The 14,670-nt window shown below is 36.4% G+C and overlaps 1 protein-coding gene across 14 annotated transcripts in view; it reads right to left on the bottom strand.

Moving 5' to 3' along the window:
* Window positions 1-14,670, bottom strand: part of UBR5 (ubiquitin protein ligase E3 component n-recognin 5) — an 88,683-nt gene that overhangs the window by 51,170 nt on the left and 22,843 nt on the right. For 11 of the 14 annotated variants that reach the window (XM_080377961.1, XM_080377953.1, XM_080377959.1 and 8 more), the window contains 4 exons: window positions 12,858-13,047; window positions 10,541-10,700; window positions 3,727-3,876; window positions 1,550-1,761 (listed from right to left, as the gene is read on the bottom strand). In XM_080377961.1, coding sequence (XP_080234087.1) covers window positions 1,550-1,761; window positions 3,727-3,876; window positions 10,541-10,700; window positions 12,858-13,047 — 712 coding nt within the window. The remainder of the gene's footprint in view (window positions 1-1,549; window positions 1,762-3,726; window positions 3,877-10,540; window positions 10,701-12,857; window positions 13,048-14,670) is intronic. The other 3 variants (XM_080377962.1, XM_080377954.1, XM_080377958.1) reach the window with 1 other exon arrangement.

Raw genomic sequence — 14,670 nt, 5'->3', positions numbered from 1 at the left:
TTGGAAGAAGTTCAATACATTTAAACTGGACAAGCATTGAATTACGTATCACAGTAAGTTAATGCCATCCAAAAGATGCCCAATAAAAGACTGCAATAATTGTTCTAGGGTAGGGTCTGATGAGTTTGTAAATAACAAAAAAAAAAAAAATATCCAGAAAAGAAAAAACCCACCTAATTTAGTAACTAAGTTTCAGGACCTGAGAGAAGAAGGGGATTAACAGGAAAAACATTCCTGAAGTAGTAAAAAAAACAGAACAAAACAAAAAACACAAAAGTAATGGCCATACAATGTTACAGAAACACAGCTGTGGAAATAAAAAAGATAAGACAGCATTACATATCTAAACTACGTTTAATTCTTTGATGCTAAAACCCCTGAAATCTCACCCAAGCTAAATGACTCTCTCATTCTACCATTATGACAAAGGAAAGCGGACATAAGCCACTAATTTTCACTGACACAGGAGTTCAATGTTACTGGCTGAAAAAATTCACATCACACTTTAGACATAAAAGTTCTAGTTGGGAGAGCAACTATTAGACAAACAATGTTTTTAGAAATCTTCATTTCTCAGTTTGAATGCCTGAATGAATATGATAGCAGCTAAAGGCAAGCTGCTGTAAGCAGAAATAAGTCTCTAAATTTGCATCCCTCTTCAAGCTCCCTATCTATATTTAGCCTGAAAGGAAAAAACAAAAACATACAGAAATAAAGCATGACATATCAAAATAACTACCGCACAGATACTGCAGACAGACAGAAATGGAAACACTAGAAAGACACCCCCAAGTCCATGAAATTTACCAATTCCATTCCTGGGAAGTTTTTTTGGTTGGTTAGGGTTTGGTTTGGTTTGTTTTTTTAAAGTCATTTCCCAAAGCATCTAGGTAATTAATAAAGAAAATGACTATAGATACCCAGTTAGCAACATATAGCCGGTGTCCCTGCTATTCTTATATCTCATGTGGGAATTCCTTCTTGTCTTGAAAATGGAATTAAGGTTACAAAGAAAACCAGCTCATCAAAGCCAAAAGGGATTCTGAAGGAGCAACCAATACTCATTTAAATTATTGGTCAACTCAAAATGTAACAGCAAATACATGTCAACTTTCACTGTTGCTGCTTAAAAGCCCAATCTACTCAAACTGAAAGTATCTCTGGGAATAATAATGTTAATCAGAAAAAGGTCTCCTTGATGAAGGATAGTTTAAATTGTTCCATGACTTCCCTATTGCCTATTAAATGCTTTGAGCACCTAAGTAAAAGAAGAAGAAAACAAAAAACCCCCATGATGGTATGATCTAGAGCAGTGCCTTCAAAACACATGGAGAAGAAAATTAAAACAGTAATAACTGAAGCACAGCTACAAGGGTGTAACTAGTTATTTGTAATTTTCTTCAGTGCATAATAAAGAATATACCTTGTTATATTATTTCACATACACTGAAATGTGATATTCAAAAAGCAAACACAAAGTATTTATTTCGAAAAAATAAACACACCTATTACACAGCATGCAAATAAAATAGTAAAAAAACTTCCATACCTTATCTGGCCACCACTGCAAATCTTCTCCTAAAGAAACAGGACTTTGAACAGGTGTATTCTTCTTGTCCAGGTTTGGTTCCCCTTCCTTACTTGTAGAGCCTCTTTCATTATCAAATGAGGCTCCATCAAGCCACCTTCGTTCACGCAAACGTAAAACGGACTCACGTTCACGCAACAGCTCAGAGTCTCTCTCTAAGGGAAGAAGGAGAACTGGTATGCAATTGGGTCACACCAGTGGGATAAAAGTAAGCCACTCTCTAGTAAAGACCCTTCAGGATGCAACTAACAGCAGTTAAAAAATCTACTCACACAGATAAAAAATAAAGTTCTGACATGCAACATTCAACATATTAACCCTTTCAAGCATACATACTTTAGAATTACTAAACATAAAAATAAGCCAGAAATAAAGAAGTCTTACAGTTTTGTGCACTACAAAAAAGTGCTAAAGCATTTTCACTTACATCGTAAGAGGCCAAATACATTTAACATTGCAATTTAAAATTTTATAGTACAATATTCAGAGTTTTGCAGTATCGTTTTATCAATGTAGTAACAACAACAACAAAAGGAACATAAAGATTTAAGTCTATAGAGTCTGTTAGATATCTTTATGCAAGCCAAAAAAGAGTATTTATTAGAGAGTTTCATAACAACTTTCCCAAAAACCCCAGTAATTGGAAAAGGTTAAAGAAAGCAAGCATTAAAAAAAGCCCTTGTATATGTTTGATAATCCAACCCCTTTTGTTTAAAGCAATATTCCATAGGACTGGATTTATTAAATTAAAGTGTATCTGTTTTAAGTAGATAAATGAAAACTTTTTCAAGAGTCAGACAAGTTTTAAAAAGGATCCTTGTAGGAAAATGTTCCTTACCAAAATGCTTCCCCTCCAATTGGCCTACAAACTGTCTAAAGCCAGTACTCGGCAGTTCACTCATGCAGATAAATTTTTTAAATCAGGTAATCAAACTAACTTTCCAAGAGTCAACTATGCATGGAAAATAAGGAATATAAAATTCGTGGTAACGTCTTATATAGAATAACCTTAGAAAAGGAAAAAAAAGGAGTAATTTAGAAGGAGTTACGTCAGATGCTGAATATTCGTACATGCACATAATGCATTTAACCTATTAAGTACTTCACTTATGATCACAAAAATCAACTGGAATTATATGTATGAGATGACCACAATATAGAATAGTTTCAAGAAATTAAGCCAAGTCTTGGGTCTTTTGCTGTATTAGACAAATGGGAACCTTTTTACATAAGCCAAACAAGACAGCTTGTCCTACTGATGTATTTCGTAAAGTACTGCACTTATTTCCTATCAAACATCACACTGACCCTTGACTAACAGTTTTGTAACAGGAACTTATGTGTTCAGCAATTAATATACTAAAACATGTTCATGAAAGGCAACAAAACTGTACCGAACAAACAATCACAGCAGAGGTTGGATTAACAGTTTGGAAATACTCTAGGCATTTGCGCAACAGCTTCAAAAAGATAGGAAATTGCTGCGTGGTCTGTTATAAATCTTTTAAGTGTAATACACTGGGGGGGAGGGGAGGGGGAAGTAAAATGCCTTAACACTGCTCAAGGAAGTTTTTTTATCAGCTGCCAATAGTTCTCCTTATCCAACTATAAAAATGCTTCCAAAAAGGTAAAATTTACATTTCTTGTCCCTCCTTAGTATTCCCCATACCATAAAGGTAACTTCTGTCATGGAACAATTAAGGAAATGTGAAGAAGAGTGAACAAAGAGCAACCCAAAAGAAAGGAGGAAAAAAAAATTAAGAATGCTGCATGTCATCAATTGTTACTCATTTTTGAGCCAAATTAAATATTTGTAATGCAATTTATGTATTAGTAGGTACTTACACTACAGTTTAAAACAAACTTAACATGCAAAAATTTTATAACACCTTGAAACACCAATGATCAACAATGAGATTTAAAATACATGACTATCAAGGTTCTTGCAGAACTTACCTGCTAATATTCAGAATTCATTAATAATTTTGATGAGTAACAGTCTATTTGTCTACTCTACATTTGAAAACATATCACAGTCTACTTTCACATTAAATCAGAATCTCAAGCACCAGTATGTACTACCACTAACTTTTTCCACAGCAAACTACTTATTACAAAGAAAAAATGTGCAAAATTACCTCTGGATGAGCCTAGCCTGGAAAGTGATGAGCGCCGAAAGGATGGGTAACCAAAGTAACTAATATCTTCTGAAAACATAGCATCAGCATCAATAATGACACTTGGGTGAGCAGAATGTATGTCAGCATCCAGAAGAGACATAAGATCCTCTATAAGAGGAGACAAGGGTCTTAAGTGAATAATCAGCTACTTAAAACATCAGCTAGAGAGACCATCAACTAAACAAACATCAAAGCAAAAAAATCCTATCTATTAATTGAATTTCTGCTCTTCAGATTCACCAGTGCAAACTCATGTGCCTCCTATGCAACCACATTTACAATCAAGCTTGGTAGACTAATGAACAAAACCAGTTTCCCTACAAGAACTGCTGCTCTGTCACTTACCTAACTACATTTCCCAAACAAGACTTGCCCAAAACACGTTTTTCTGTAACCCAGAAATTCAAACTTTAGCCTGTAACTTGAAAGAACTAAGTGCTAGCATAAGATAGATACATATACATACATGTGCACACACGGTCATGCACGTAATGCAGAACTCCAAAGATGACTTTGAATTAAGGGAGGGCTGATGGTGAAAGCTACCCTTCACAAACCCACATCTTTGATGTCAAAGACTATACATTTCTCCACGGAACATTTCTTTCACAGAATGACATACTGGTTTAATTCACAGGCTAGTAGCTTGCAGCTCTCAGTACAAAGCTTTAAATGACAGCTACATTAAGAACAACATTTATCTGGAAAAAGCATCATTTTTAAAACCATGCAGTTTAAAAAAAAAAAACTAAACACCAAAACAATGACACTTAAATACCGTGACTGCACTAGCTTCTCTGTTAGAAAACTTGAGTTTCTCTGAAGTACTGATCATTGTTGAAGTATAAAACAATCTCCTTCTATTTACTAAACTATAGCTACTATCCACACACAAAAGAGGCTACTGAAAATTCACCTAATTTATTGAAGTCCAGCAACATGGACTGACAAGATGACTAAACTTGACTAGCATCTTGCTGCTACAGAGACAGTCCTACTTTTCTCCTTGGTCCCTGTGGCAGGCACCTCCTTCAGGCAAAGTGGGATTTCTGAATCTACAAAGTAGCGCATTCATCTGGCTTGAAATGGTACTTCATAGGGTACAGAAGTAAGGTGGGAAGCAATCTTCAGACTGACTTTACTGGGTAGTTGAACAGAGCCCCGAAGGTGGTGCCTCACCACCTGCAACAATACAGACTGGACCCTACTGCTGCCAAAAGAGACAGTTCTGCCCCATCCCAATTTTGCACGCAAATGTGACTAAAAAAATCAGGCTCCCCAAATGAGGTTTCAGCCAACCCATGCAGGCACACAAACCTCACCACCATGCAAGGGAATGTGAAGATAGCTCTTTCTGGCAGCAGGACCACCTCATCTGCTTAAACCACTTGTGAAGCTAACACAAGGTTATACACAAGAATCCCTTCAGGAAACACAAGAGTAGCACACACAATTACACCACATCCAATTCTCAGCCTCTATGTCATCGTAGGCATAAAACAAAATAGTGGCTAGAAATCAAGGTTTGAAGTTAAATTAAAGCATTCTTAACAGTAGGAACTGATTATTGTGGGTCTTTTTCTCAGTGTCTGGAATGAAAGGCAGAGGGGATGGTGGGACAGACTGACACACAAAGGAGAGGATATACAAAAACTGAAAAGAAACCAGAAGTCCACACTTACAGCCAGTATCAATTCACTTAACAGTTGCATTTATTGAAAGTGTTACTCAGATACATGCACATCAGAATATTCATCATTAAACTTCTAAACTCTCACCTCCAGGAAATGTAATACACACCAGTTACTACCAGCTGTCCCCAGAAAAACAGCACTAACTAGTGAGTGCTGTGACTTTCAAAGCAAGCAAAGACCTGCACAAACACTTTCTACATTAAATAAGTAATCCACTCAAGTGTATTCTGAAAGCTTCTGAAAGCACAGCATTTGGGACTCAATGGTTCACGCAGTACATTTTAGGAAGTCATACTTTACAGACTGCTTGGAAATCCTAGTGAAAAAAAAAAATATCTGACTTTGGCAAACAGGCTCTGCTTCAGATCAGAGTTGCTTTATCCTGCCTGCTACTTCATCTGTTTTCCGCTGGCTTTCTGCAATGATAAAGCAGCAGTACACCTCACCTTAAGAGTGTCAACTTCCAAGTATCAGACTTCCAGAGCTGGAAACACAGCTCAGACTCTGTTGTATCTCCCAATATTCACATGCTGCTGCTCTTCTTCCCTCCTCCCGCACCCACGACAACCATCTCTTCCTAGGTAAATGCCAACCTCTCTACAGTCTAGCAACTCATTCTCATTTTTTGGGGTCACTATCCAGCCGAAAACTGCAAAAAAATTTGATCTCTTTTTAGGAACAGGACTGGCCAGTACAGAAAAGAACTCTCCAGCCTCATTCAAAACAGACAGTATGTTTTTTTCAAGGTAAACTAAGCCAGAAATTCTCTTGACAGAAAACATACACTAACTTGTCACACACACACCACCTTGCACCATGCTAGGCATGCTGAGTTTAGTTGTGTTTCCAAAAAGGAAAGTAAAAATTCAAGCCATCAGACTTAAAAACCAAAACTATGTTGTTTTGGCTAAACGTGCATTAAGGCAAGTGAGGAAATTAAGCCTTTTCTTACTTTCTTATTTCAGCTTCAAATCAGATTTTAATTTTATTCCAATATTTCTGCAAGAGACCCTCCTTTCATTTCCCATACCAGCAAACAAAGGTGCTAAAACCAGTAAGGATAGAAGCCAAATCCTCTCCCCTTCAAACATCACTGTAATTTTTTTTAGTGCTGTGAAAACACAGATACCACAAGGCTACATCCAGTTTAAAAATCCAGGGGAAAAAAAAAAAGCATTCTCTATGACTTTATTTTCCTGTTCTTCAGAAAAATGCCATGGGATGATATCGTTAATCTCTTGTGCTGTGTTAGACCAGAATCAGACCACACCCTTCGTATTTAGATGTGATAATTCTGATCAACCTATTTAGGTAAGAAGATACCTACGATTCACTTGTAAATACCCTTGAAAATATCCCAGCACGGGGCAGACAGGGGGAGACACCAACAAACACACACACATACACACACACTAAAAAAACCCAACAATTTTCAGTATGCACATAAGCACCAATCCAAGTACTGAGAAAATTTTTATTTTCAATAGCTCTATGCATGGCATTATCACTGGATTCATTAACTGAAAGTGTTGCCTAGATCACTTCCCATCTCTAGCTGAGCACACATTAAGCCTTTTCCCTTAAGAGAGCAATCCTAAGTTCTCTCCCCTCTTCTCAGCTGCATATTTTTATTAAATAATCAAGAATTCAATGTCTTCAGTATCTCCACCTCTTTCAAGTTCAGATTAAATGGGCAAAACTCTAACAGTGAAGGGAGAGAAACATGTATTTTGGTTTCCTAGGGAACCAAACTGAAACAGAACTCCAGAATTCATTTCTTGAATTGATTCAGGTTTTTGTGCAAAATATTACCCAACCTGAAGTTCATCTTAAAAAAAAAGCAGCGCACCAACAAAAGCACAGAAAAACCATACACCTAATTGCTTTCCCTAAAAAGCAAGCCACTGAACTATCCTACACCATGCTCCGGTTCACATCTCCTCTCACTTCAAGCCAATACAATTAAGTACTGCTGCAACCAGCTTGTCTCTCTTCTCTACTTAAAAAAAAAATAATTATTTTTAAACAAGCTTATCTCAATTCCAGCATCTAAGGCAATCTGGATGTTTGCAAACCCACATTTCGCAAATCCCACTAGCAAGAGCCCACTGTATCATGCAGAACTTAACTGAGCAAACATGCACACGTCTCAACTATACAAACAACAATTTTAAGTTATACAGAATCTCTATACAGAAGATTAACACAACATAAAATCCAGAAGCGGCTTCTAATACTAGTTGATATGAGCTGGAAAATTAATCCACAGACCTTCAAGTCTTTTCTATGCTCAATGATCTTGTTCTGTGTAGTTTTTACCTTGATTATTTTCCTTATGTACTTGTTATACATCAAATGAAACCACATTCCTGCCTGCTAATTATCATAAAACAAAAGAAACGGGACTAGATTAGAGAAGTCAAAATCAAAATAAGTAAGGGGAAGGCAATCTGCACAGAAAAGTAAAGTTCTGCTCTTCACTTGACATTTTGCAAAATTTAGGAAAAACAGAGACATGGGTTTTGTTTCCTTAAAAAAAAATCAGATGCATAACCTTTACAATACTAACTGGAATTATCACAACTGATACATTCATGAAACTATGATGTATTGAACAAGAATTTATTAATTTCACAGTGGTTGGAAAGTACCTTAACTTTTTAAATTTTATTTTTACTTTTAAAATCACATGTACTTTACTCTCAGTGATTTTAAAAAAGCTTCTCTGTCTTGGAAGGCTTAGAGGAGTAACCCCTAAATTTAAGGGCCACAAAGCACTACTCATGCAGAAAGGAGAAAGTAAAACTTAGAACATTTTGATTATAAGCATATGCTGAGGCAAAAGCATTCTTATCATTTACTTTTTTTGTGCTTGGAAGGAACAAAATCAAAAAGGTTTGAAGTATAATTTGACATAATTAAAAAAAAAAAAAAGAAGGCAAAAAAGGTAGAAGTTCTTTATCTTTCAGAATAATTCATAAAAACCTGACGAAGAATTGAATATATATAGCATTTATCAGTTATCTAGTGTTCTCTTTTATGAATTCTGATGCTACGGTTCCAAAAGAGCATCCAGAGGCAAGATGATAGGTGAAAGAAGAGTGGTGCAAAGCTACTAGAGCAAAAGACTTTTAAAAAAAAGGTTCTACATAGTTCTGAAGGACAGAATGTTGGTATTTTTCCAGAGATCTATAGGCAATTTCTCTGGCCATCAGGTTTTCCTGAAAACTAGCCTGCATGGTTATAGGACACAAGCAAGGACTGGCAATTTTTACTATTTAATGTACCAACAGTAGAATCATGACAGCACTGACTAGTGCTCAGCTAGACTTTTCCTACTGCTTTGATCACATTCAGATATCAAATTAATTATTTTCTATGACACAAACTTATTTTTGCCCATAAAACTGAAATGAGACAGAGATGGCTTAGCATGTTCTACAAATTGTGAAGTACATCTTTAACGACTGGAGTTAAAACATATCAAGTTCATTTCAGTTGTCATTTCCACATCTTTTTCAACAAGAACTGGGGAAGAGTTATACAGTTTCTCTGGGGAAAAAAATACTGGTATTAGGAGGTTGCAATCCCTTATATCTATAATTAGTCTAAACAGGGGAAAAGCTTTACAAATTAAGCCAATGACAAAACTGTTTGCTGGACAGCTAGTGAAGACAGCAAAACTACATTCTACTTTAACCTATCTAAAATACAAAAGACTCACAGACTGCAGTGCTGGCACCTTCAAATAGAAGTTACCAGTCACGGGTTGTCAGGCAACCCCCATTAACTGATCTTTATGATCTCAAGAGCTATTAGGAGAATAGTTAATACTGTAGAAAGCTGGTTAGTATGGTTAAAAAGAACTTCTGTAAATCATTACTAACAGCGATTTATCTTCTGAAGGCCAGTTCTGGAGGAATGCATTTAGGTATGCTTAAAGTAAGAACTCCTGCTTTGAATACTTGGAAAGAGCTAGGAGAATTTACTTTCTCCAATGCATCTGTCTAATGCTATTGAGCTGATCATTAAAAAACGAGACTCAGATTAAGGATTTTTCACCCCTTTCACCAGAGGATTCTCGATTCTACAGCAAAATAAAGAAGCTTGACAGATGCAACTAAAACTACAAGAGGCAAAATGAAACACAAAGCCTTTGCTGCAGAACAAAAAAACCCACTTTTGTCTAATCACATGATTGACAAGATAAAGATGGAGGAAGCCCATGAACCTTCCTGGTGAACCAGATGAGCAGAAAAAAAACCCCGTTTATTAGAAAAATATCAAAATGTCATTTTGACACACAGAAAGAAAAGCTAATATGTAGTCAGAGTTTAGATGTGTTCTTTTGATGCAGTGCACCTAACACAGACATCAGATTTGGCTGCTATGTTTTCAAATATGTTTGCTCAGCAAGAAAAGACTACCTAAATTATTTAGCCAATGCAAAAGATGACTTAAAGTCTTTTATAAAAAGCAATTGTGTGGGACAGACAATATTTCAGAATTAACTGGACTTCAATTACAGCATTTTACCAGTGCAGCCAGAATACTACAGCATCTGAAGGGAACTTGAGATGAAGAATAAATTCTCAATCTAACTGTAACAACTGTAAGCTGTTTTGCCTTTATTTGAGGCATTTTGATTAAAAAAGCTTTACAACTTTTGCTCTAAAAACTCCTGAAACTTAGAAGAGTATATGTTAGTAGTAAAAAACATGCAAGCCCCTAGAAGGTTTTAGAATTAGCTTTTATAAGCAAGCCACACAGCAGTCTCAGCATCTCACTGAGCAGCAAAATACAGACATTAAGTAATGCTGATGTTACAAACCCTGGGATCCTAAAAAAATAACTTTCACGCCACCCATGAACAGGGTTAACAGTTATTCTTCAATGCCTAACCTAATCCCTCAAGGCGTACCAGTGAACTTTTGTTTGTATGTGTTTAGACTTTGCTCCTATAAGCAAGACCTGTCTTCACTGCCTACCTTGCACAGCACAGAGCACACTGTCAGTGCTTAAATACAAAAAAATAGGCACATATTGGCAATTTCTTAACAAAAGTTGCAGATACAGACCTCCAGGAAGATACGATTCACTTGCTGTGTCATCCCCATCATCTCCATCTTCATCATCACGACTCAACAAATTATTTACAGCAAGGTTTACATCAAGATTTGTTCGCTGAAGTTCCCGAATAATAATACTTCTGGACTTTCCTTGTAAAACAACTTGTGCCTGTAAGAGCAGAGTGTATTTGGTTATTCTCAGCTCACCAACCACCATTCATAAGAATGTTTAATTCTAAAATAAGTAATAAAACAGAAAAGTCAATCACAGTACATACAGACAAAGGTTCACATAGATTTTCCACAGTATCTTGTACTAGACAGTCAGCCTTCTCTCAGTTCACATTAGGCCACTAAATTCCAACTTGAGTGCTGCATTTCCTAATGGAATCTTAGAATCTACTTCCTGAAATGCTTGATACTGTCATTAAAAGATAAGAAAATCTGGTTTTGAGCACGTTCCACATGTTTCTATAAAAGTGTTTAAACTTACTATGTCAATCAACAGTTTTGCAACCAACTGTTGTTCCAAAACTACACCTCAATCCCTGTCTTTCTGACACTGGTTTCTCTTTCCACTACCCTGCAACATGTAACCACCTTACTTCCTTGTCTTCCTCATCATTTTGTTACTAAAGGTTTATCTTCAGCAGTTTCTGCAACAAAACATTCTGCATTTGCAGAAAAAAACCTTTCCAAATGTTAAACAGATGCAATGAATTTACAAAAACCAGAAGCATTCTGTCTATTCCATTAAGCCTACAACTTGGATCATTTTGTTCTTCCAGACAGACCACCCTCTACTGAATGCCAGAGAAGGTCGAGAGTTCTGGAAGATGACAAACTATGTGAAGAAGGTAAGAAACCAGTACTGAATGTTTTCATAACACAGTAAAAATGAGACACCAATTAATGTTGTCTGTTGACACGCAAAAGAAGAAAGGGACATTTTAACAGCACACAAAGGTAAACTTTTTGTCATAATATTCTATGCCAGAAGTTTACAGATTGTCAAGACACAATAGAATCTATACTATACAGACCATCTGTGAAGCTCTGTTCTATCGGTCTGCTTTAGAGTTACCCCAAAAACATTACCCTAAAATGGTACCTTCTGTTTTAAAGTATGCTATTAAAAAAACAACAACAAAACAAAAAAACATGCAAAAGAACTTTGCTTCCCTTGCTGTGATAAGTCATCACCAACAAACCATACATTAAGAGTACAGAACTGAACTCTCTGAACCAAGGGATATTAGTTTTTATATTAGGTTTTCTATTTCATGTAAAATATCAAGGACATCAGTAAACACAAAAAATCCTGGAGGTGAACAACCCCACCACTCCACAGTCGGAAGAGACCACAAGAGGTCATCTAACCAAACCACCTTCTGAAAGCAAAGCTAACTTCAGAGTAACCAACATCTTACCTCTGTGATGCCAGAAGCTCCCAGCTTTTACTGCGTTTTGAATTCAAAAAGGAACTAGAAACCAGCCTGTTACTCGTGTGTCTGTAGATACCCTTGCCTGCTAGCTCCTATCTCGTGCCAGTCATGCTACAGGCCATTCAAAGTATGCAGGCAGATTATCTTTGGCCTAGCAACTGACAGCTGTATTCCAAATGTAGACCAGCAACTTGTTTTGAACTAATAATTAAAATGCATTAACTATTCACATAATTTGAATGTATTCCTTTCTTCAATCATGGAGAAAAACGTCCTAACAAACTCCACTTAAATCACACAATGCAAAGTCCATCAGTTTATTCAGGCTTTAGTGCATTAAGAGGCAAAAGCAGAGCAATTTATACCCAACATTCATCAGTTACAAATTAAGTAGAGGTGTCTGTGAAGAAAAAATTATTAGTGTTTTGAAGAGATTAAGTATATTTAATGTCTTCCATTTAAATCTAAAATGTATCGCTTCTTATCAAAGAAAAGAAAAAAGTCAACCTGCCCCTCTTCCTTATACTCCTTCAAGAAACTGAACTTTATTAGCTACATGCTTAATATGATTCTAAAGTACCTTTTTTCGCTCACCAAATCTTCCATCTGCAAATGAACAATGCATGACATTCCTCATCTAGATTAAACACATACCTCATCTTAGTAGAAGTTTGGGAAACGAAACTTCTAGAATCCAAAAAAGTCTATCATGCACACTACGCATTTAAGAATAAAAGCAATTCAACTAGAGAAAGTCAATCTTTTCAATTATATGCCATTACTCCTTGAAGAAAATGAACTACTATTACAACACATTCCTGTTCACATGCTATGAGAAGCTCTCCAGGTTTTTGGCAACAAGCGGTTTCCAGCTCACATACCTGTGAAATGAGTTCCTCTGGAATGACTGATGCTGGAATCACTGGTTGTGGTTGACTCCCCAGCAGCCCAGATCCTCTATCACGTCCTGTGCGTATAACTCTGGTCTGCCTTCGAGAATCTCGAGCTCCAGCAGACGATCTACCAGAAGATCCTCCTCCACTTCCACCAACCCCTGAACTCCAGCGACTTCTAAAAAATTTAGATGTTTTTTTTATATATATTACAGCATACTTCAAGAGTTAAGTCTTTAGTTTTATTAATAACAACTTGTAGACAGTTCCTGAAAAATACTGCAGATTGACTTCATAGACAAACAGTATGAAAGTATCTCTCAAAACCAGTAAGAACAAGAGCAGCAGGCAATTGCTAAAGTTCTGAATTACACAAAAGGATTACAAAACAGGACTCCAAGTGGACATCGCACACTTTCCTACTCATATAGTTGTGTGGGTGTATACATACATAAATACATGCACGCACCAATTCCCAGAGTTTCTAAAAGCAACAGTATCAGAAGCATAACATCCAACACTCAACTGTTAACTTCCTACTATAAAAGCACATATGCAGCAGCTTCACGGTCAGTGATCTCTGTTTGACAGAGGGTCTTCTAAACTTTCAGAGACTTGATTTACATTAAGAAATTTCTTAAGATTACACTGGAAAAATCAAGTAATCTACTGCAAAATAAATCTTACACTAGATAATTCTCTGATCCTCATAGATGGTCTTCAAGAGATACTCTACTCTGGACCTACTCCTATCGGAGCAATCAACATCAACTGTATACATTGCAAAAACATGCCTAGAACAGTTTCTTCATTTCTATGGTCAGTACCAAAACAAGGGACTAAAAAGGCAGTGATATGTAGAAACAGACAACTCACCACCTTTACAGCCTTCCACTAATGTTAACACAACAGAACTGTGTCAACTGAATCTATTTGCACATAAGACTAGATACTGCAGTTGTCATGAAAGGCTAAAAGACTCTAGTTTGTTCTTCAAGGTTAACTACACTTCCTTGTACAAATCTACCTTAAATGACACTGGACGTGGTATTATTGCTATCAGTATTAGCAGAACTTTCCTGCTCTCAACCACCCTAAACCTCAATTTCCCTTCAAGAAGAAAAACACTTCAAGTAAAAAGAAAACAGAGCATGTTCTCTGAAACAGTATCTAATAAATTCATGGCAAAAGTATACCACATGTAGTTATAAAATCTAATTGAGTAACAATATTTACCTAACATTTTATGGTTTAAGATGATGACTAAGATACTTTTTCTGTTGTTGCTGGTTGGTTGGGTTTGGTTTTTCTCCTGACAAGACCATGCATTCACAGAATAACTCAAGTATTTGCCTAAGACGAGGCCCTATCACAGAGGCCATCTACATTTTCAGGATTCTAGCCAGCAACCACACAGACAATGACAAGATAAAATACAATTCAAGAATGGCTTTGAGAAAAGTCTTGTCTCATGAGTTAGAAAAAGAGCCCTAAAAAAAAATAATACTGAAAAGGGAGGGGGGGAACAAACCCAAACGAAAGAATGTGACATTTTAAATAAGACAGTTAATCTCTTTCTAAAGGTGGGAAGGGGGCTGAGGGGAAGTCAAATTCTTCCTACACAACAATTCTCAATTCAACTCTCAGCAGGGAAGATGTGGGTTTAAAGAAAAGGTTACATATTAGACTTCAATACTTATTACAGAAGCGTTTTCCACTTCAAGTTATGAACTATCAACCACAGACTTAAGACATTACCAGTTAAAACCATTTCTATTCATATAATAATTTAAATAGTCCA

This window comes from Falco punctatus (genome assembly GCF_963210335.1).
Source record: "Falco punctatus genome assembly, chromosome: 3".
NCBI classification, from domain to species: domain Eukaryota; kingdom Metazoa; phylum Chordata; class Aves; order Falconiformes; family Falconidae; genus Falco; species Falco punctatus.
This window is presented reverse-complemented; position numbering and strand designations above follow the sequence as displayed.